General features: G+C 31.5%; 1 protein-coding gene across 1 annotated transcript; it reads right to left on the bottom strand.

Moving 5' to 3' along the window:
• Positions 1-1,679: 1,679 nt before the first annotated feature.
• On the bottom strand, positions 1,680-6,312 carry LOC149138731 (peroxidase A2-like). Its single transcript, XM_089448577.1, has 4 exons — positions 5,979-6,312; positions 3,094-3,285; positions 2,798-2,963; positions 1,680-2,501 (listed from the first exon to the last, which is right to left on the bottom strand). Exons 1-4 carry the CDS (start codon positions 6,213-6,215, stop codon positions 2,086-2,088), a joined length of 1,011 nt encoding a protein of 336 aa, XP_089304703.1. The 5' UTR covers positions 6,216-6,312; the 3' UTR covers positions 1,680-2,085.
• Between the last annotated feature and the right edge of the window lie 17,898 nt (positions 6,313-24,210).

Raw genomic sequence — 24,210 nt, 5'->3', positions numbered from 1 at the left:
AATAATCTATTTTCTTCATTAACATTCTTATAATTTATACAAAAGATTGGTTCCAATCTATGTACCTCAAAGCCAATAAATTTATTTGCTACAAATAATTATTATTAATGTTTGCTTTAACAAACATAACTCCAATTGTGAAATTGACTGTAATTATTTTGAAAAATACAAAGAACATGACTAAATTATTAGCATGGAATAGGATTAATTCTTACCAAAAATTTCAATATAAGAGTTAAGGGCTTCTATTATTTTGCTTCATGAAATTTATAATATAGCTACTCAGACTAAGTGATGAAATGTTTATTGGCAAAATGTACATAGCTTTAGGAATTGTACAATCAATATTATGACATCTTTCATAGATATATATCAATATAAATATAAAATGAAATAAATTATCAATAAAAAAAATGCATTTTACAACTACATTTACAAAATATTAATTCTTTTAATATATAGCAATTTTTATCATATATTTTCACTATTTTTTTACTCATTCTCGAAAACATTAATTTCATAAATCAACTATTTATATAATAAAATATTACTAAAAATACAAATTTTATTATAAACATTATTTTTTATTATTCTTCCTTTTATATTATTTTCATATTAAAATATATTGCACTCACTTTTCTCTAACTTAAACTCCAATTTGACTTTAATATTATATTAATTCTTTTAACTTTAATATTATATTATTTTTTTTAAATAAGTATGATACTATATTAATTTTTTCAAAAATTAAAAATATTAATATAAAACCTAGCCAGTTTCGAATTACAATAAAACCTAACTTCTTTATTGCCAACTTGATTATATTAATTCTTTTTTTCAAATTAATTATAATATTATATTTAAAAAAACTTTAAAAATATTAATATTATATTAATTTATTTATTAATATAATAAATTATTATTAAAAATTAAGGAATATAATATTTATTTAAATAAATAAATCATTGAAACTATAAACAAATTAATATAAATCATTAGATATTATATAGTTTATTCAATATTTTTTATTCAAAGTATATAACATTTCAACATTAATATAGATTTTTATGTATTGCATAATTTATTTAACCTTTTTTTAATTAAAATATGTAATATTTAAAAATTAAAAAGTCGTGTTAAAGTCAAATATAGATGGTTGAGTTCAAATATTTTATGTTTTGACTTTTTTTTAATTAGAATTTGGTATAATTTTTGGTAATTATTTTTTAAATTGTATTTTTAAATGTATAAATAAATTTTTTTATTGAAATTTTTTATAATATTTTAATTTTAAATGAAATTTATTAAAAAAATATACCAACAACATAAAATGTTTACATTTCACTTATATTAATTTATTTTAATTTTTTTACAAATAAAATTTTCTACTTCAAAAAAATATATCATTTTAAAATCAAATTATAAATCTTTTAAAAAAAATAAAATTATTTTTGAATTAAAACTTCTGTAATCCAGATTTTTATAAATTACTTCTTTAGATAAACTCACAATAAATTTTTTATGTTTACCAGTTTCAAACCATTCAATATAATTCATCTTTTTATTTAAATTAAATTAAACAAAACCCTAATTAAAAAAAAAAGCGCAAAACAAACTTCTCATTTTTTTAAAATTACATTCTCAACTTACATCATATTATCTTTACCATCTTTTTACACTAGCATATTTTTTGACTTTATCTACATCTACATTCTTCGAAATCATCCTTTTTAACTTTATCTACATCTAACATTCTTCTTCCAGATACAGCACCATCTTCTCACGTTATGAACATAACATTTTGAAAGTCACTTAGGGTTAACATAAAATATTACATTTTATCACCTTCTTCTACTTTATCCTGCTATTCAACTCCACCACATTAACTCTAGGAAAATATCTATTCTTCCAATTGCTTCCAATTGAATCAGTTGACAAACCTACAATTTTCCCTGATTTGTCCATCTGGATTAGGGTTAACATAAAATATTACATTTTATCACCTTCTTCTACTTTATCCTGCTATTCAACTCCACCACTTTAACTCTGGGAAAATATCTATTCTTCCAATTGCTTCCAATTGAATCAGTTGACAAACCTACAATTTTTCCTGATTTGTCCATCTGATCCAGTATGCACACCTATGCTGGCCATCATCACCATAGAAGTGGGAAAGTCTCTGGTGAAGGCATAGGGAAAGCTGCTGTAGTAATTCACAAAAAAGGCAGTGGATGCATTTGCAGTGGAGAAGAGAACTTGATCCGACTGGAGAAGCCCCATATTGTTCTGAAGATTTTTGAAATACACATTATCAAACCAGTCTTTGGTCACAGCATCAAGGGGAGCCAATGTATTTGGATCACTCTTTCCATCTGGACACGTGCTTTGTAGGTTTTGGAGTAGAGATGGCTGGATTGTTGGGTCCGGACCGTTGGACGCGCTGAAATTGAAGAGGCGCGAGCTGAAAGTGCCACAGTGGGCACGCCCAATGGTGTGAGCCCCTGAAAGTTACATCATTTCACTTTTATAATTTAACATTTTCTAAATAATTTTCTAGATAATTTTTAGGTAAATCACATTTCACATTGAAGTAAACTATTGGATGTGGTTCACCATCAAGACGTAGATATCTAAGTCTTAAATTTTGACAATGAACCATACTCAATAATTAGAAATTTTAAATTTGAAAATAAAAATATAACTTATTAAATCACAAAATTTACATTCTCAGATTTTTAAAATATTTCAAAATCTACAATTTCAGATTAGAATATGTAAATAATGGTGTTAATTGTACCTGAGAGTACTACAAGATCTCGAACAGAAAGCCCAACACCTTGGAATTTGGATATGAGTGAATCAAGCGACTCAATAGGAGAAGGGATGTTGGCGTTTGCTGCACTTTTGCTGGCAGTGGTGCCATCTCTTCTCCCCAGTTGCACTTGCCAGTAAGGGCCACCGCTCTTGTATAAACACACAATATATACGCAATAAGTATATTTCAGTTGGTTGATTAGTTTAATTCAATGAGAATGTTGTTGGAGGACATGAACATTAGATGGAAAATGCAAAATATATATATGTATATATTACAAGGTATACTGAATCCCGCGCTGCAAGAGTGAGAATATCTGCGCAAGAAACTGTGGCGTTGCAAAAATTCTCGAGGGCTGTCTTGATAGCGTCGATGACCTCAAACCCTCTGGCTGAATTGAGATTGGGAAGAGCACTCTTCTCTCCTGTAATGGTATCCGTATCATCAAGCAACACTGAAGCGTCGCATCCCTGTAAAACTCAGTTACAATAATCAAGTGATTTGGAAAAACACAGGATTTTTTAAATTTACAAATGTTATGTTTTTTGGGGCTGTTACATTGGAAGGAAATTTTGGCAGACTTGTTTGTCAAATTAGCAAGGTTTAACCAAAAAGGTATCAAAGGATTTTGATTTTTTGATTTTGCTATTGTTGAGGTATTTAGCAATAGGAACTCAAACAATTGAGCTAACCCTTGGTACTATCTGTCATGTAATATTTCAATGTGATGTTACAGTCACACACTCCATTAATTCTTTAAATCTGCAATGTAATGTCATAGTCAAACAATCTGTTACAAATTCTACATTCAAATTCTACACTCCAAAGAGAAAGTTTGCACCTCGAGGGATTTGATCTCTCTATGTCTTTCTTCTTCTATCCCTCTTTCTCCTTCCCTCTCTCCTCCTCTCTCTCAATTCCCCTCTCTCATCCTCTCTCTCATTTTCGCTCCCTTTCTCTCACTTCCTCTATCTCTCCACCTCTATCACTCTATGTCCTTTTTTCTTCCCTCTCATATATATCTAGAGTTAATATTATTATTATTATTAAATTTTAAGGTCACAGAGAAGCCAACCACCAAATTGATGTATGAGACCCCCTTGTTTGTGGGATAAGAGACCCACCTCCTCCTCTATCTCTCCACCTCTATCACTCTATGTCATTTTTCTTCCCCCTCATATATATCTAGAGTTAATAATAATAATAATATTATTATTATTCAATTTTAAGGTCACAACCAAGCCAGACACCAAATTGGTGTATGAGACCCCCTTGTTTGTGGGATAAGGGACCCACCTCCGCGCAGCGACAAGGGCATACATACTCTACCCCCTCTGGTTTTGAACTTGTGAACTTCTAGGAGGAAACACATGCTCTTAACCATTAGACCCACATATATTAATATATACTATAATATAACAAATTTAATACTGTGTTAAATTTAATATTGTATTAATCCAAAGTTGTTAAATTTAATAATAATATTAATCTTTCAATATTAATATTAAATAAAAAAACATGGCATAATAACAAAATTTTCAAATATTACAATTTTGAGGTCAAAATATTTATCTTTAGGCATTTTAATATATCCATAGGATATTAATTTCCTTTTAAACATTTAATCTACAAATATTTAATTAAAAGAAATATCAAAATATTATTTGGGTTGAATTAACTTCTTACTTTGATTTAAGAAATGGGAGTGGAGTAAAATGTTTAAAATTTTATCTAATTTGGAATTTTAATGTGGTAAATTTTGTTGTTGAAGGTAAAACTATGAACCATTCAAATTCAACCTATATGATAAAAGAACTATTAAAAACATGAGATAATTGTATTGTATTTTTTTTAATCTATAGGGTTATTTTCATTTTTGTTTAGGGAAAACATTATTTTTTTCTAATTTTATTTATTGGTCAAGGGATAAACTTACACATCCCCTTCATATTGAGCTGTAAAATGCTCCTCTAAGCGCAAAACTAAAAATAAATTTAAGAGGTGAAAAAAAAAACATGAACAAGGAATCATCAAACAAAGAGAACACAACCTAAAACATAAATAAATAGAAAATAGCACACAAATACAAAAATAGATCAAATTAAAATAATTTTTAAATTATTTGAAATAAATATAAATAATACAAAGATAAAACCAAAATAAAATAAATTTTAAATTATTAGCTATATATTAGTTATAATAATAATATTCTATTATTGTTTGTTTGGATTAATTCAATTGGAAATGATCATGGAATGAAGTCTCAAGTCTTGGTTCAAATTTAATACTATTTCTCAAATTTCGGATGCCTAATTATTACTTCTCAAAAATAACTATTAATTTTTTGACGCCTAATTATTACTCCTCAAAAGTAAAAATAAAATATAAAAATAATTTAATAAAACTTTTAGAATCATCCAAACCATAAAAGAACATTAATAAATTGCTACTTATATTCATCACAACCCCGACAGTGGTAGCAGTCAGCATGGCAACCCAAAATAAGAGTAAACTTTAGTCAGATTATTTGTAGATTGTGAAATATTTTGATATATACTGGCTAATTTTTTTCGATTCTCGAATTAATTCTGATACCTAATTATTACTCTTCAAAAATGAGGATAAGAAATAAAAGTGATTTAAGAGTTTTAGGGTCACCCCATAAAAGAACATTAACAAATTGCTGCTTATATTCATCACAACCCAGAGAGTGGTAGCAGTCACCATGGCAACCCAAAATAAGAGTCAACCTTAGTCAGATCATTTGTATATTATGAAATATTTTGATATATACTGGTTAATTTTTTTCGAATTGAAAAATATTCAATCTAAATAAGAGTCATCCTTAGATTATTTCTAGATTATGAAATCTATTTTTTTCCGAATTGAAAAATATCTAATCTAATTATTTCTTTATCCCAAATTCAAATTGGAACCTGGTAACTATGAATTAATTTGAGCTCCAGTCTCCCGTTGTGACCCAATTTACTGATTAAAAAAACAGAGCGTGGTGTTTCGGAGCGTCGAAAAATAAGAACAATTCTACACTGTGAGCAAGGAATTTAAAGGGAAAAATAAGAACAATTCTACACTGTGAGCATGAGTATTTGCCTATCACAGCTACTCAGCAACAACTAAGGATAACAAAACATTGTAGACTTACATTAACGATACAGTCGTGGAAATGGAGACGGAGGAGTGAAGCTGCCATTCGGGTATCGTTCTGGACAGCGGACCGAACGACGTTTGACACCATATTCTCAACAAACGGACAACTATATCTGTAAAAATCGTACACAAGCTGCCCGCTCGCACCTTCAACACGATGCTGCACCATGCCCAATAGTACTGCAATAACTACCACAGATAAAGATGCGGATGCTCTCATTGTATTCTCCATTGCTATGAGCTCCTAACCAGAAAAATGCCAATCAAGACACTGAGCACAGCACAGAAGCAGCTTTTTATTGACTTGGGCTTTGTGATGTCTTATGGTATCTATTAATCTTAAATAGAGCAAGGAAAAGCATTTGCTGAGTGGGTCGTTGAATTTGTTATTCATTTAATTCAGAAGACTCTCTGTCACTGGATAAGCTGAATTCAGTGGATACGTAAGTTGCAAATAATTTAGAAATGTATGCGGTTTCAAATTCAGACGGCTTCAAACTCCCAATTGTATAATGATAAAACGTAGGTGTCATGGAGCTTAAGTGGCATGCACTAAATGTAAAGCACATTTTTAATGGATGAAAACCTAGACCCAATCCACTGTACAAAGTGGAAAATACTGCACATGATACAGACTCGGCCTATAAATTCACTTCCATGGATATAAATATTGCCTACACAGCACTTCCCTGGATATAAACAACATTACCAACAGAGTTGACTTCATGAGTGGAATGTATCGATCAATCTTTCAGTGTATATATACTATTTAAAAGATTAGACATGCCACAAAAAATGCATTATTACAGTAACCCTCAGAGTGAGTGCAATCAATAAGCACCTAAGGCGAATATACTCAGGTTCCCATCAATAACTAGGGAGATGTATAGAATTCGTTCTAGTATGTTGAATTTAATTTGATTGAAATACTCAGGCCCAATCAATAATTTGGGAGATCTATATAATTCGTGTTAGTATGTTGAATTTAATTTCATGGTAGATTTCAGAATATTTGAAAATTATGAGGGATAGAATTAGGTTAAATAATTGATTTTGTTTTTATTCGTAAAATTTCAAAAATATTTAAAAATTTGCTATAAAAGTAAAAAAAATTATTGTTTATATATATCCCATTTCAAAAATATTCCAAAATAAACATTCAAATAAAAGTAATAATTACAATAGACCACAATACAATGCATAATATTTACCCAAATAAAACTTAGAGATCAAAAATAAACGCACTAAGAAAACCTGTCCTCCATCCAGATAATGGTGAAAAAATTACTTTTTTCAATTTGGTTTTACTAGAATCTGGTAATGTGGCCTTTGAATTGAAAATTGTAAAGTTTTATGGATTCAGCCTCTAGGAAAATCAGGTCTGCATAATTTGATTAAAAAGTGTTAACGAATGAATGATAAAAATATTTATGATAATTTTAAGTATTGGAGTTTTGAAGAGATGAAATTTTATTTTTATTTTATGTTGCAGCAAATTAATGTTCAAAAAACTAAAAAAAAAGAAAACCCATATCTTATAGTCTCTAAATTCTTTCATTTTTTTTTTGTTGTAACCTTTAAACTTTAATTTCTTCACAAATCGTGGTTCACCTTCTTAGTTGCTCTCTCAAATAGTCTTATGCAAATTAAACTGTAATACCATATTAAAGAATAGAAAATATGGAACACTATGCTCTTCTCAATATTCTTAAACTATTAAATAAATTCCATAAGAAACATATAAAATAAAACTTAACTAAACTATAGTATATACTAAACTTAAAATGATTATGACACTAGGATGGACAGTTATGACACTTCCTAAAATCTCATTAGTCCATTATAAACCTCCTATTATTGAAAAAGATCGTCAAAAAATGATTGAATTTTCTCAGTACTTGAGTGGAATTGAATGGATGAAAAATAACTGGGTATTGACATGGCCATTGTTATTTTAATTATTATTTTAATGAATGAAAAATAATTAGATAATAAAATAAACAATATATATATATATATATTATATGGTTTCAACTTTTCAGTTATTCATTTTATATTATGACCTACATTAATTGTTGACAAGTTGTATTGAATCAATCATAGTTATCAATTCCACTACTCACAATCGCACTGTTGGGTGAAAAAGAGAGTCATCATTGTTGCCAATTTCATTGCTCTGTGAGATAGGGAAAAGATAAAAATAAAAAACAAAACAAAATCTTATTCTGGGTGATGAGCGCACGTGCATTGTAAAGTATCGTACTGTGATTAGGTTTTGAAGAAACCATGTAGTCTTGTAGAAAACCACGCTTCCATTTCAATTGGGGAAAGGAACTTTTTAAATGACCTATGTAGCTTATTGTTATTTTATTGCGACGGCTTCGTCGTTTGAACCGTGAAGGTACAGGAGACGCTGAACATTATTGACTATATATAAAAGTATAATTCCTGCAAAATGTGTGTTAGTATATCCAAGAGATGTAGATATGTAGATTTCAAAACCACTTTTACATTATGGCATATTATTCTACTCATACACGGGAAGGTGACCAGCACGTAATTTAAAGAGTTTTGAGTGGTTTTTAGTGTGTTTAAAGTGACTGCATGTAAATTATAAGAGTTTTGAGTGATTTTTAGTGTGAGTTTTTGGAAAAAAAATTTAGTGGGTTTTTTGGATCTAATTTTTCTATAAATTGAAATCACAAGTTTGATTGTACAATCGAAGTGTTTAGGGAATTTTCGGGGTGCTAAATCCATATATACAATCATGAAACCAATGTAAATAATACAAATCAAGATTTCATCTCAAATTTTTCCACCAAATTCGGGCACCCAAATGTCCAAAAAATCCCACTAAATACAACTCCCAAAGAATTTTGAGTGTTTAATGATTAGAATTTGATTATTTAATTCATAAAATAAAATAAATTATTTTTATAATTTAATTAGTGCAGTTATATAAATTATATGGTTGTAAATATTTATAAATATCAATTCATAATAATCATCAAAATATTGATTTCATTTTACATTCAAATTGCTAAAATTAAAAAATCATAAAAATAATTAAATTATACTTTAATATGGATGATAAAAATTAGTATGTACATTTGTACATATAACATATTTTTAATCATGGAGACTCATCTCTACTTGACCAAGGAGGTCTTTTAAACTGTAAATAAGTTTTGTTACAATAGTATAAATCAATATTATAGCTTATCAATATTACATGTGGAAAAAAACTATAATTAATTTCATATAACAATTTTGAAAGTAGAAATGGCACAATTAAAATCTCTCATTTATTTAATAATTACTAATAATTAAATCAAAATTGTGAAAATTATCTTCCCAAATTAACAAACATGTTAGATTAATAAAAATTCTTAAATAAATTTAATTTATTATAAAATAAACATTGATTATCTCAAATTGTTTCTATATTTTAATGTATATGCAAAACCTTATTTATTTAATTTATTACAAAATAAACATTGATTATCTCAAATTGTTTCTATATTTTAATGTATATGCAAAACCTTATCCATATATTCTTGTATTTGGGTGAGAATTTGCCATTTGTCCTTCCTTAATGTACTATTTATTTCTTTCGTTCTTTTTTATCGTAAATTTAATAACTATTTACAAAAATTTCAAAACTTAGAATTCATTATGAGAATATGTTGAACCCACAAAGCCTCATAATTGAAAAAAGTTGGCTTGCAAATTGTGTGAAGTGTATATTTTAGGAAGGGTTTACAATGTCAAATATATTTTATTCCCTAATTTATGATTGATGATTTTATTTTTTGTCTTGGGTTTCCTTATTACTCTATACAAATTTCAAAGCTTAAAACCCATTATGCGAATATGACAAATCACTCAGTTTGGGAATATGTTCAATTTATAAAAAGTTGTCTAGTAAGTTGTGTGAGAAAGGAAAAAGTTGGATTGTAGGTTGTGTGAGAAAGGAATTGATATGAAGAAACAATGACTTGGAACATTGAGATTTTTTAAAAATTCTAAGACATAAGGCGGGAGTTAGTAAGACTTAAAGCCAAAAATCATGGTATATAAATTATATAAATTATTTATTTATTTAGTGAAATAAATAAAATAAAATAATACAATACAATGGGTAAGTGAGCTTGCCCAGGGTATTTAGTGGCAAGGAAAAATGAGACCTTGTGTTCAATCTCGATTGCCAATCAACATGCTTACTTTTGTTTTTCTTAAGAACCATTAGGAATAATTTTGTATCGAGGTAGTTAATTAAAATAGGAGAACAAATGGTTCTTCAACCCGCTATAAATCAATAAGAGAGAATAAATGGCTCTTGAATTTATTATAAATTAATATCTAATTTGAGTTAAAGAGATCACTATTTTGCATGTCACAAAATACCTATATAATATATGGTGAACAATGAAGTTAATATAAGAAGAAAAAGAAAGGTGTGGCTATCAACTTGGTTGGTTTTTTAGTTAAGAGTTTCTACATTAAATATTTGTGTATTATAAGTATGGAAATTATTATTAAGTTTTTATATTTTATTAGAAATGTTTTATTATACAGGTTTATTTAACTTCAAGTGGTATTACAATGAAGTTATTAGTTTTAGTGGTATGTATTTATTATTAGGGCTTAAATCAGTTTATGAAGAGAAAAGATATATTATGTTTGCAAGAAACTTATTCTTGAGGGGGATTTTTGCATCGTGAATCTTTTGTTAAAAAAGAGCAAGCAATTCAAGATTAGAAATTGATAATTTTAATGGCCAAAGCTTTAAGTCATGGAAACTAAAGAATAAAGATCTGTGTGTATATAGAGAATAGTGGATTATTCTAGATCCAAGTACTAAATTATTAGTATGTCAAAAGAAGATTGACAAAAGCTTGAAGCAAAAGTCAAAAGCATGATTAAAATTTTCCTCTCACATTCATTTTCATTGAATATTGCTAGAGGAAACACTACAAAGAATTTCAGGGGAAATTTAAGAGATTTGCATTCTAGTCAAAGTTGATTCTAAACCAATTGTCATTCAAACTAAGTTGTTTCATCTTAAAATGGAAAATGGTGAATATGATGAAGCATCTAAATGCCTTTAATATTATGGTAAGTCGGCTTGCCTATGTCGATAACAAGATGGAGGAAGAAGATAAGTGTATTACCTTGATATGTTCTCTACTCAATTGTTGGGATAATTTGGTTGTAGCAATTAGTATTACCACTTAATCTGCATTAAATTTTGAGGATGTAGTTGCATCCTTATTAACATAGGAAATGAGGAGAAAGTCCATGGAGGCTATGGAAAGGATGTTTTATCTATAAGAGGTTGGTCCCAAGAGGAGTAAAACGGGTCCCAAGGGATAGATCTAGATATAGAGGTACATATGAATCTTTAGGAAAATCTAAACCAATATTGACTTAGAAAATTTGCATATCTAATAATGTTGATAAAGATAAGAGGATATGATGATGTTCCTTACCTAAAAACAAAATTCACCATAAAGAAGCTGAATTTTAACTAGCATCAATAGGTATACATGCAAAGTATTATTGGAAACCGATAAAATACTAAGATGGGGTGAATTAGTTTTTAAAACTTTTAAAAAATATTTAGTCAAATAAATGCATTCAACAATGCAACAATGCACCAGTCACATTAATTTTGAACACAATATTTTTACGTGGAAAACCATATGAGAGAAAACCACAAATTCTTTTTTATTATGGTGTAAATGTAGCACTAAATATTACATCAAATTATGTAGGCACCAACTTACAAGAGCCTCCAACCCCCTTTTCTTTGCAAGCACCCACTTCCTAGAAACACCAACTCCGTGATCTTTGCATGCAGCAACCTAAAGGAGACTCCAACCCCCATTATCTACATGTACCTACTTATTCAACCTATTAGATCCCTCTTTCATGAATTTTCAAACTCATAATTGAAGGTTTTTAATTAAAAACATCACTAACACAGTTGTTAAATCTCATATATGCATCTCCTTGCTCTGCAACCACCTATCTTTCTCTTATTCTCTGGTGCAATTAAGGTTTTTAACAAGTACCGCATCTCCCTCGTTGATGTTCTCTTCAATCAAAGTTATTTTATGTAATTACATGTTTAATGCTTCATATCTGTACTCTTAAAATGCATATCAACTTGATCTACACACACAACACTTTGCAAAACACACCTATCCTTGTTATCACTTGGATCTCTTCAACTTAGCATTCAGTTTCCATTTATTTTGTAGAAATGCAACTCCCTCTCATCATTCCTCACTAACTCCATTGTTCTTCAATTCCATAGTAGCTATTTTCATTGATTTTCATGAAAATATTAGTTTATCATGTTGTTTATTTTCCTTTTATAGATGCTACCACAATAGAATTACCCCTAACATGGACATTAATCCATTAACTAAATTTTTGGTGCTTGAATGCCAAATTTTGGTCCTAACCCATTACTTTTAGCTCTCTAGTGCAATGACTGTGAGCTAAGACCAAGTGCTTAATCCCTTAGCCCTCAACATCAAAAAACCAAATTCCAAAATTGTTAAATATCCACCACTTTTTGAATCACACCCAATAGTCTATTCAAAAAGGATGGTTGATAGGTCACATCAAGGCTCCTCGACTATCCAAATTTTAACAAGGGGTAGAGTGGGTTCTGACTTTTTTCATATGTGCAATTAATAGCCACAATTGGTTTACACCACGTGCCCTATGATTTGATCAGAATGGAAAACGGATAGGTCACATCTGGCCCTTACCCTTGATTATCTGAAATTTAACAAAGGGGTGTCCATAATTTGTCATATATGCATTTTAAACAACCCTCGCCTTTTTAGAGCACGCCAAGTGATCTTGTGCATTGATCATGTATAACGATAGAGACATAACCCCCTCCCCAGCCTTTCCAAATTTTAACATGGGAGGGGATGGTGGGGGGGGGGGTGTCTGATGTTTTTTTTCATATGTAGCCATGCAACGTGGCACCACTTCTCAGCTTCCATTGCATCTGTTCCAACCAACCAAACTTGCCATATCCTCTCTCTACCATTAGTCATGCCACATCACTACAACATTATTTCCATGTGTCACTCAAAAAAGGGACTCTTGGCCACCCAGAAAGGCCAAATCCACCTACCATGGGTCCTCACCTTAGTGTGCCATGTAATTTTCTCCCACCTATCTCTACCAAGTCACCTTGCCATGTCATCTCGAATCCACCTGACCATCAAAACCATACCTAGATTCCATCGCTTCAAACTCAAGTTTATCTTCATTCTCTGGGAGTTAGGCTAGGTTCCATATACCACAGGACAACTCATTGAGAGGGATATCCAACCAAAAAAATTTCATGTGATTTTGAACAAATTACCTACAAACAAAATGGCCTCAAAGATAGGCTACTTATAAAACAACCAAGTCACCATAAGCTCCCCCTAAACTTGACATCAATGACAACAAATACCAACATACTCAATGATTTCCCCTTTTGGTGTTGATCGCAACACCACCTGACATTGTTTGTCATTAATGGATTTTAGGCTTGATTCCCCCTATCAGGCTAAAGAAACTACTAGTGTTTGCTCACTCTCCCCCTTTGCATGTGAGGTTCCAATGTATTGTCATTATCATCTTGGCTTTGAGGTGTCCTTTTCATGTGAAGTGTGAGTGTCCTTTTATTCTCCTATTGGCTTTGATGTGCCAATGCTTAATTATACTACCCCTTTGACATCAATGGAAAAGGGATTTAGCTACTTCCCCTTTGACCGTTCCCCCCCAAGAGGATTTTAGTTATAACCCTCGATATAATAGGTTGTTGATTTTAATTTTTGTTGTTTATCATCCTCCCCCTTTGACCAGCATGAGCCGCCAACTTAAATCAACTGATACCAATGAAAAATTTTCATTTCATGGTCCTTGGATTGCACTCTACTCCCGAGTCCCCCTAAACTTGTGCTACTCCTACAGATATTAAATCTCCCTTGAGCTTCATCTATTTTCTTCTCTCTAACCATACGACTATACTTTGACATATTTGGGTAGTTTCTTGATTTGTTGGTGAATAACACTAGTGAACAAATGATTGAGACATCACTCACAACTTTTTCCTTAAATACTCAAAAGGTGTTTGGGTAAGAGGCCTGTGAAGATATAAACAACTTATTCTTTTTTGTATATGTACTCCAACCTCACAATCTAATAAGCCACTTTTTCTCTAAGAAAATTGTATTTTTTGGGATATGTTTGGTTTTTTATTGAAGAACGAGATCCTTGGATATACTAATAGCACTTGTGTTGTCACGTATAATCGGAGAGGGTTCATCATAAGTTACTTTAATGTCATGTAATATTTTCTTCAGCCACAAAATCTGAATGCAACTTGTTGCAGTTGCTATGAACCCAGGTTTAATAATAGAAAGTGAGATAGAAGTTTACTTTTTCCTCAACCAAGCCACCAAACAATCACCTAGGAAGAAAGCACCACCACTAGTGATTTTCCTATCATCTACACTTCTAGCCCAATCATAATTTGTGTATGCAATGAAGTATAAGTTTTGTCTCTTTGGATACCATAGACTAGAGTCCATTGTGGCTCTTAAATACATGAAAATCATCTTGGAAGCTAAGAGATTAATTTATTTCAGGGTTTATTGATACCTTGAAACTACACCAATAACTTGCATAATGTCTAGCCTTGATGTTTTTAGATACATTATGTTTCCAATTATTGATCTGAACATTGTTTGATTTAGTTGTAGTGATTTGTCATATCTATTGAGTCTAACAAGAGAAAATTCTTCTATCCCAAACTTCTTTAACATTTCTTTGGGGTACTTTCCTTGGAAAATGAATATATCTTTTGTCGATTGTGTAATATGTAAGCCAAGGAAAAATGAGAGTTCCCCAAGCATAGACATCTCAATTCAGCTTGCATACCAACTACAAATTTTTGGATGAGTAAATCTTCATCATTAACAAAAATTATGTCATCAACATAAACAATAATAACTAAGATATTATCATTTTCATATTTGATATACAAAATTCTATCAGTTGTCCCTGTTTTGAAGCCTTGTTGTTATAGGTTTTTGTATAATCTTGAATACCACACCATGGGTTCTTTCTTTAGCCCATACAATTCCTTTTTTAGCCTGCACACTTCCTCATGATTATCTCACAGTTGAAAACCTTCAAGATGTTCTATATAAATCTCTTCTTCAAGCTCTCCATTCAATAATGTTGATCATACATCCATCTAATAAACTTTGGAATTTGTGTGACATGAAAATGATAAAAGCATTCTTATTGCCTCTAATCTTGCTACAACAAAAAAGTTTCCTCAAAATCTATTCCTTCAACTTGAGCATGGCCTTTGCATACTAATTTGGCATTATTTCTCACAACTTATTCTATCCTCATTTAATTTGTTCCTAAGGACACATTTTGTGCTAATGATAGTTTACCTTAATTGTCTTAGATTTGATTCCCAAGTTTAAATATTTTCAACCTGATCTAGTTCATTATTTGCATTTGTTATCCAATGCTTACTTGGCTTGCCTAAAAAAAAATATTTGGCTCAATCATGGACAACATAGCAATATGTGCTTGACTAGGGGTATTTATTAGATTTCTTCTTGTTTGAACTCATGCTTCCTTATTACCAAAGATTTGATTCATAGGGTAATGCTTTTGTACATACCTTGAGGGGGTTTTTGAGTGAGTGCACTCTACCTCTTGTTCTTCTTCTTCTTCTTCTCTTTATTCTTCAAGTTGTTCAACATCATCTTCATTGTTGGTTTGATCAGGTGGGCTGATAAATCTTGGCTACTTGCTTTTGAGAGGTAACTCCTCATCCACCTTCACATCAATGTTGTCAAGTATTTTGCATAATATTTTATTGTAACATATGTAGCCTTTTATTTTAGTTGAACATCATAAAAATATCCTTTCATCAGCTCTTGCATCAAACTTACCAAGATTTCCATCATTATTTTTTATGTAACACTTCCTCCCAAAGAATTTGAAGTGCTTTATTGAGGATGGTTTTCTATCCACAATTCGTAGGGGGTCTTGTCACTATTAGGCCTAAGGTTTCTTTTATTTCAAATATGGACTGTTGTACAAATAGCTTCAATGCAAAAATTATTTGGAATATTCCTTCATCCAACATTTCTCTTGTCATTTGTTGAACTGATTTATTTTGTAGCTTAACCACACAATTTTGTTGTGGAGTGTTTTCAATTGTGAATTGTCTTTTTATGCCATGTTCTTCACAAAAATTATCAAACTCATTTGAAGTAAAATCCCCACCCTAGTTTTGACATTAGACACTTTATTTTACAATTAGTTTTATTTTCAACTAGAGCTTTGAAGATCTTAAACTTTCCAAACACTTTAGAATTCTCGCTTAAAAATGAAACCCATGTAAGCCTAGTATAATCATCATTAATCAAAATAAAAAATTTCTCACCATTTGGGGTCTTAGTTCTTGAGGGGCCACATAAATCTTTGCAACAACCTCGGTTTGAAAGTTCATGTAATAACGTTAATAAAGGAAAAATACGACCAAGGTCATGGGACACGTATTCCAATTTGAATGTTGGGAAAAACATCCGAGTGGGTGTTCATTTCAGTTTATTATGGCTAAGGTTAAATTGGCAAAGGCTTTGAAAAGGAAAAGAGGCATTATTGGCATTTTATTCATGAAAATAAAGGAAAGTAGGAGAAAAGGAATGTGAAATGTCGTGGGTTGCATGTGAGGAGGAAATCGAAGGAAAATAGAGGAAAAATGAAGAAAGTAGAGGCACTAATATTATAAAGGCATCAGAGCATTACTTTGGGGCCTTTTGTCAGTTGAGTTTTTGAATTGGATTCAGAGAGGAGAATAACACCAAGAGGAGAAAGCAATCAAGGAAGAAAATCAAGGACGAGAAAGTAAAGGAAAACAAGGATCAAGTAAGGAAGAGTTGGATCAAGCGGCTTCAACAGGAATACTTGCAAGTAACAGGTTGCATGTATGATTTTCTAGCTGGATTTGGGCATGCATGTGTGTATTTGGTTCATTTGTTATCATTTGCATGGGTTTTTCCTGGTTTAACAATGGTTTTAGAATTTTCTTTCCATTTTCAGATAGCCATGGTGTAATGGGATTCATTCCTGGTTGAGCTTTGGATTGTTGAAAAGTTTTGGATCCAGGTGGGGTGTTCTCGGGAAAATCCCAAGGGTTTGCTGTGGAGATGGTTTTCTCCAAGAAGCCCTCAATAGGTGGGTGGACATAGAAATATTCCTCAAGGGATGGTGAAGGAATTCTAAGGCATCCAAGCGCAGTTTGGTTTTGTTATCATGGGACCGGTTTAGATGAGATCAAGGTAGTGTGAGGGTGGAGGTGGTCTAACCTCTGAATTCCCTTAGTTGTTATGTATTGGTTTATCCCATCAGATCCAACATTCATGCTTGGAATATAGCACAAGGGTGATTGGTTGAAAGAGAGATTTGGTTCAACCCAATCTATGGTTGGGTGGTACGTGGAAGTCACTGACTTGGTTGGATTTTTCCTATGTTAATAAGAGCTAGTTTTCATTTGTATTTTATGATTAAATGTACTTGTTAATATGTGGCTTTGATGGTTTTTCTATCATTGTTATTTATATGGTTATATGTTGGTTATAAGCATGGTTTTATGGCAAATTCTAGTTATGGCTCTTATCATGTTTTGATTGGTAAATTAATGGTTATTGAATGCATGACCTCATAGATTTTATTGTAACTGTTGTGAGAGGGCATTAGACCTTCTTGATTTAGATAAGTTTCAAATCTCTATGTTCAGATATGCACTCATGACCTGAAGATTTCATGCTCGCCATGTGTTTGACGAAATGACTATCATGGTTAGGTCTGGCTTTGTTTTACAGGATTTTTCCTTGTGTCATTTATGTTTTTGGAAAGTCTCATCATGTTTTGGGAAGTGATTTGGAGTCTAGCCTTGAAAAGGTTTCACATATCTTGTTGTTGAAGGCTTAGAACTGGGAAATTGGAACTATAATCACTATCTTGTACGATTGTGCACATGAATGGAGGCCTATAGTCACATGGATGCAGGCTTATGCATGCGATTGGCAACCTAGGTCAGTGAAAAAACAATCTAACTCAGGGCCTAGGCACCTGGAGAGGTTGTTTAGCTCTTGGGGGCCATGTAGCCTCTGAGGAAGGTTAGTAAGGTTTCGTTTATCGACTCCATTTCCTTAAGGTGATCTAGGCAATTGAGACATGTCAAAGTAACCCTCAGCTCATGTTTACCCTACCAGGTTGTTGAAAGTGGGTAGATATGGGAGGGGTGGTTACAATCTCTATGAATTAGTTGTAAAGGCATGGTAGATGATTTTTCTTTAGTTTTGAAGGGCACTCGAACTTTCTTGTTGATTTGGTATGATTTACAAGTTGTATTGATTGGCTTAGAATTTTTTGGAAAGGCCCTTACAACTTTTTGTTTTTTGATCTTCATAATATGATCAAATTTCAAGTCTCCCAACCTTTTGTCCCTTAACTAGCTCTCATCAAACTTCCCCAAACAATATTTTCTCATTTTCTTCAGTTAGTATGTATACATTACTTGATGTCTTGTAGCCTTTACCACTACTTTCCATGTGTTTGATGTTTTTAAGACAAATCCTTTGGAGTGAAAGGTAACATCATACCATTGGTGACACATTTGACTCGCATACAACAGGATGTTCCTGAGTCCATCTATAAAAAGAACATTTTGACCTTGCATATTCCATTTACCAAGTTGATTATACATTTTCCCATGATCATTTTAGGGGCATCATTGCCAAAATTAACAGTTTGTCTTGTCTTCTCTCAATGAAAATAATTTACTCCTATCACCAGTCATATGCTCGAAGCATCCACTATCCACATACCAATGGCTTCCTTGGTTTTGGGCATATAACGCAATGCCAAATAATTGGGGTGTGGTTCGGATGCGGTGTCCTACCATGTGGCCCCATCACATGGATGAAGAACAGTGTAACCCTCCACGTATGAGCCAAGGTTTTCTGAAGACATTACAATCAGTTAAAACATTAACAACTCACTATATATAATGCTTGAGGTGGAACCATAATAAACTAAAAATCGTCGATGTTTTGTGTGGAGTGGTATAATTTTTGCAAAGCCACCATAGTGGTTAGAGATGTTGAATTAAAAAAATAATAACTAACAAATATGTTATATTTGAATTTTGTGTTAGGTCATTCACCTAGCATGGTCACGATCTTGAGCCTAGCAAAGAGAATGTCTCGAATGAACATGAGTGTTGGGGAGTAGTCTAGAGAGTCTAAACACCATATCCAGTCCTAACATGGCGTACAAGCAAGATTTTAAAATGAAAAATGAAACAATGATTCATGATACAAAAAATAAAATTGAGATGGTAAAAGAGATGTTTCATCTTCAAGTGATATCAATGGTTTAGCCAATTATTGTGGCAAGCAGTTTCCTTAAAAAAAAAAAAAGATATTGTGTAAATAGTGAATATTAATTGGGTGAATTTAGGGAGTGTTACAACCATCCAAATTGCTTCTTAACTAAAGCCTCAAATTCCTTGAAATTTTCAAAGAAACAATCTTCTTTATTCAAGAAACATTCAAATATATATGGAAAAGTCAATAATGACTGTCAAATATATATTTTTCACATGGTAGTGATGGTTGGTTCATTGTCTATATATCACTATGGACAAGTTTATGTTGGATATTTTTTGTAAGAGACTCTCTAGCCTCAAATGAAGCCTCGTTATGCTTACCAAAAACACATCATTTACATACAACAACAAGAGGTGCAACACTTATAACCCATTAATCAAATTGAACTTCACCATCAATTATATACATTGTAAAATACCCGGATGTAGGTGAAAACTCAATATCTGCTTAAGTTAAGAGGGCCATTAAGGCACTTGGCCTCCCACTCGTCCGGCGTTCACGCAGACAGATTTCATGGAAGGTGAAATATATCAGTCAGGGGTTGGAATGAGGTTCGCCTGGTACGCCATTAATGAGCGTTGGGTACGAGCATTTAGATGCAGGCCTTTAAACCTGGACAGGATGAGGACAACTAGCTCTACTGCTGATAAGCTTCACCCCCTCCCTATGCACCCTCTGCCTCCTCGCCTCGCCGAGTTTGATTGGGAGAGCGCCCGCACTCCTCTCTCTGCTGGTTGCCTTTGCTCGCCTCCCCTCTCCCTGCAAGTCCGCCTTTTCCACTATCTGAGTCGCTGGTTAACTCTGAAGATGCCTCGCCGCAGAGGAATTTCTTGCAGAGGAGGCTCCTCTGCATCCAGAGGCAGAGCTTCTCATTCCATGCCCCAGAACGTCATTCCTATTACCTCTGCTTCTCCGTCCTCACCTCCTTCCAGCCAAGCTCGCCATCTCCCGAATAATTCATTTCAATCGTCCAGGTTCACTTTTCACAGCAGGCTTAATAGGTCGGTCTTAACCGCCAGCATCACCATCATCCTCGCGGAAGAGGAGGATCACCCCAGCGACCCGGCCATTTCCTCCTCCTCGCAGACTCAGGAAGATAGTACCCCCAGGGAGGGATGGAGGGGGCGATGTTCACTGTGGATAACATGCAGGGAGACTCCCCGGTCCCTGAGGCCTCCATGCAGCAAAAAGATTCAAATCAGCTTGACGTTCTGGAATGCGAACCTGGTCATCAAGACTACGACGTTCTACATTTAGTTACCCCCACAGAAGGCGGAACTGATGGAATTGAAAATGACAGGCTCGTAACCTGGATAGCCTCGTCCAACAGTCCGGCAAAGAATGATACCAACTCTCCGACACAGGATGTGTAAGGCGGCCTCCTCCTCGAAGAATGGTTCCTCTGTCTCCAAGTTTTAAGTTTCCTGTTTCTCTTGTCTTCTGTCTAAGTCTTTTTATAACCCTGTTTTCGAGTCCGATCTCAAGTTTTTGCTCAGTATTAAGACTAGTCATCTTTTGTCAATTCTGCAGTGCTTTCTATGTATTGGGCTAGTTCTGGTTTGTTTTGTAGCCAAGTTGCAAGGTCAATCTGTTCACTAGCAGCGACTCTCAGGCTTTAAGTAGCAGAGGTTATAGTCCAAGCATAATTATTCTCCAGTGGGTTACTGTCTAACCTTCAAGTTTGGTAACATTTTCCAGTTTCTGTGGCAGAGGGCCGGTCTATGCCCCCTCCGAGGTCTCGACCTCATTGTAAATAATCTTTTTTTTTTTTCTCTTCTTAATAGATTTAGCATTTACTCAGAAAAGAAAAAAATAAATAAATAAATAAATAAATTATATACATTGTAAAATCACATGTCCAAGTCACATGCCGAACTTTGCTTCAATTGTTGGTCTTGGAAAATCATAGAATGTATAGAGTTTGTCTTTATAATCAAGAATACCAATGAAAACAATAAGAAATTCATTGCTAATATGCTTCATAACAAACCTATCAAACCAAAATTCAACATTTTTTACCAATCTAAATTAATTGGCGTATAGACAACAAATTAACCATCAAACTTGGTGCATAATACAAATTAGTGATCACATCATTCTAACCTTTGTCTTACCACAACTAATGATAATAAATGTACATTAAATATATAATCACTTACACAAATATTTATTCTTTTGTAACTTACTTAATGAAGGAAAAAGTAAATCATTTTTAATTATATGAAACACACCACCAAAATAAATTATTTATAATTTTTTTTTCTAGATTTTATAAAAATAAAACACCTATTAAATATCCTTCCTTATATCAAATTTTTATTATAAATAATAAAAATAAAAATAAAAATAAAACATTTCAAACATTAATCTTTAAATCAATAATATTTTCCCCTATTTTTTAAATGTGTTATTTGTCATTACAATAGATTTATTACACACATTTCTATTAAAATTATATATTTTAGACGTTAACCTTGAAATTAATAATATTTTTCACTCATTTTTTAATTTATTATTTACAATTACCATAAATTTATTACAATCTTCTAGACTAATTTTTAAATTTATTATATACAATTACAATAAGTTTAATACAATCTTGTAGATGTTAAAATAATAAATAAAGATATAGTTACACCCTTCTCGACCCCTTGGGAGAGCATTCCGACGTGATAAAGAGTGTACATTATATTATAAAGTGCAAGCTACGATAGGTAACAAATGTTGCTTTGTGTTTTTATTGCCATCATTTTTTTCGTTTTTTAATCTCCATGTCTCTTTTGTGTTTTTTTTCATTAAAGCTTTTTTTAATTAAATTATATATTTTAAACGTTAATCTTCCCATCAATAATATTTTTCACTAATTTTAAAATTTATTATCTACAATTACAATAAATAATATTTTTTTACTGATTTTAAAATTTATTAACTACAATTACAATAAATAATATTTTTCACTAATTTTAAAATTTATTATCTACCATTACAATAGATTTATTACAATCTTTTAAATGTTAAAATGATAAATAAAGATATAATTACACCCCTTAAACTTATAAAGCACATGCCAGAATTGAGAAAATTTATGTTGGCCAGAAGGGAATGTAGTTTTAGATGTTCTCGACCCCTTAGGAGAGTATTTTACAAAAAAAGTGTATATTATATTATTAGAATATATCTATAAGTATGGATCATATAATGTGTAATTTTTTTTAAATTATATTTTTGAAATATATAAAATTAAAATAAAATATTTTACATAATGTGTATATGGGTAAATTAAAATGGTTTTTTATTATTAATATATTTTTAAATATATGTCAGTATTAATTCATATTAAAATATTGTATTAATAACCCACATTGAATATTTTATTATATGCATCTTATTTACACTTTTTTTATTATAATAGACATATTTTTATGTTTAGAGACAAATTTACACAGCCCCTTCTCTGTATTTCTTTTCATCATTTATATTTTTCCTTTAAATTTTCTTTTTCGTCAAAAAAAATTAATTAAAATATTTATAAGGATTAAATTCATTTTCTCAGTTATAATTAATGTAGATATATTTTATCTTTAAAATTATTAGACTCAAAGGCATCAAATTCTTAAATATATACACATTGTTTCAAAATTTTATAATATTAAAAAAATCCATTCATACTTTTATCTAGAAATTAACATGAGTTTATGTTAATTTTTAATATATATTGTGGATATTTTGTAAAAGTAAATATTTTTTTCTAGTATTTATATGTTATGTGTCAAGTTGAGGACAAATGCCTAAGGACATTTTTTATGCATGTTTTTTATAAAAAGGTTAAAAAGAAAATATATAATTTCCCAACCAAAACTAAAAATAAATTTAACTAAATTCCGTTTAAGACAACAAATATCGATATTGAAGATCTTAAGAAAATTCAAATATTGATTTTATAATTGTTATCGCATCAACAAACAAACATAACAAACAAACATATAAAGAATAACTAAAAAAATAAAGTTTAGTCATCCAAACCATTATTTAAATTTCCTAATGGTTATATGATGATGATGGTTAACGTCCGTTAAGACCAAATAATGGTCTATCGGACCTAAAGAAACAAATTATCTATTTTGATTTAAGATTTTATTCCTATGCTCAAAAAGCTTGGAGAGAAGCCTCCCGAGCTCACCATAATTTTGACATTGTAAAAGGCTAGGAAGGTGAGTATTGTAACAAAGATTGTGAAACTGAGATCTAATGTGGTTATACGCAGGGCACTCTAAGAGGAAGTGGTTTTCATCCTCGATGTTCCTATTCTCACATATATAGCAGATCCTTTCCGTCCATGGCGTTTTAGGAACTGCCCAATGACCTGTTTCACTATGGAGCTCATGAGAATTCGTTCTAATCTTTGCTATATTAATTTTCTTCTTTGAGCTAGTTAAAATAGAGAGATACTTTTGATCTTCCAGGGTGGGGTTGATGACCTTCTTATAATAACTTAATTTTCTTTTAGCTGCTAAGTCTTTCTCACACCACATTTTTTCTTTGAACTTAGAAGTAACAATATCTTTAATGTTATTTATGTTTTGCAATGCATCATTTTCGTTGATCTCCCAATAGTTTAACCAGGCCCTTGTGTCTTTATGCCACCCTCGATTGAGCCTTAGGTGGTTTTGGCTAGAATTTAAAGCTAGCTTAGGAAGTCTATGATCGTCTATGTTACTG

This window comes from Pinus tabuliformis, chromosome X, assembly GCF_031772625.1.
Source record: "Pinus tabuliformis cultivar Carrire ecotype Pingquan chromosome X, CPIR1, whole genome shotgun sequence".
In the NCBI taxonomy this organism is placed as follows: Eukaryota; Viridiplantae; Streptophyta; class Pinopsida; order Pinales; family Pinaceae; genus Pinus; species Pinus tabuliformis.
This window is presented reverse-complemented; position numbering and strand designations above follow the sequence as displayed.

Excerpts from the sequence above, each read along its gene's own strand:
- LOC149138731 (XM_089448577.1), bottom strand. The coding sequence starts at position 6,215 with ATGGAGAATACAATGAGAGCATCCGCATCTTTATCTGTGGTAGTTATT. Across the intron at positions 3,286-5,978 it reads TCCACGACTGTATCGTTAAT|GGATGCGACGCTTCAGTGTT; the intron begins GTAAGTCTACAA and ends TGAGTTTTACAG. Across the intron at positions 2,502-2,797 it reads AGATCTTGTAGTACTCTCAG|GGGCTCACACCATTGGGCGT; the intron begins GTACAATTAACA and ends TGTAACTTTCAG.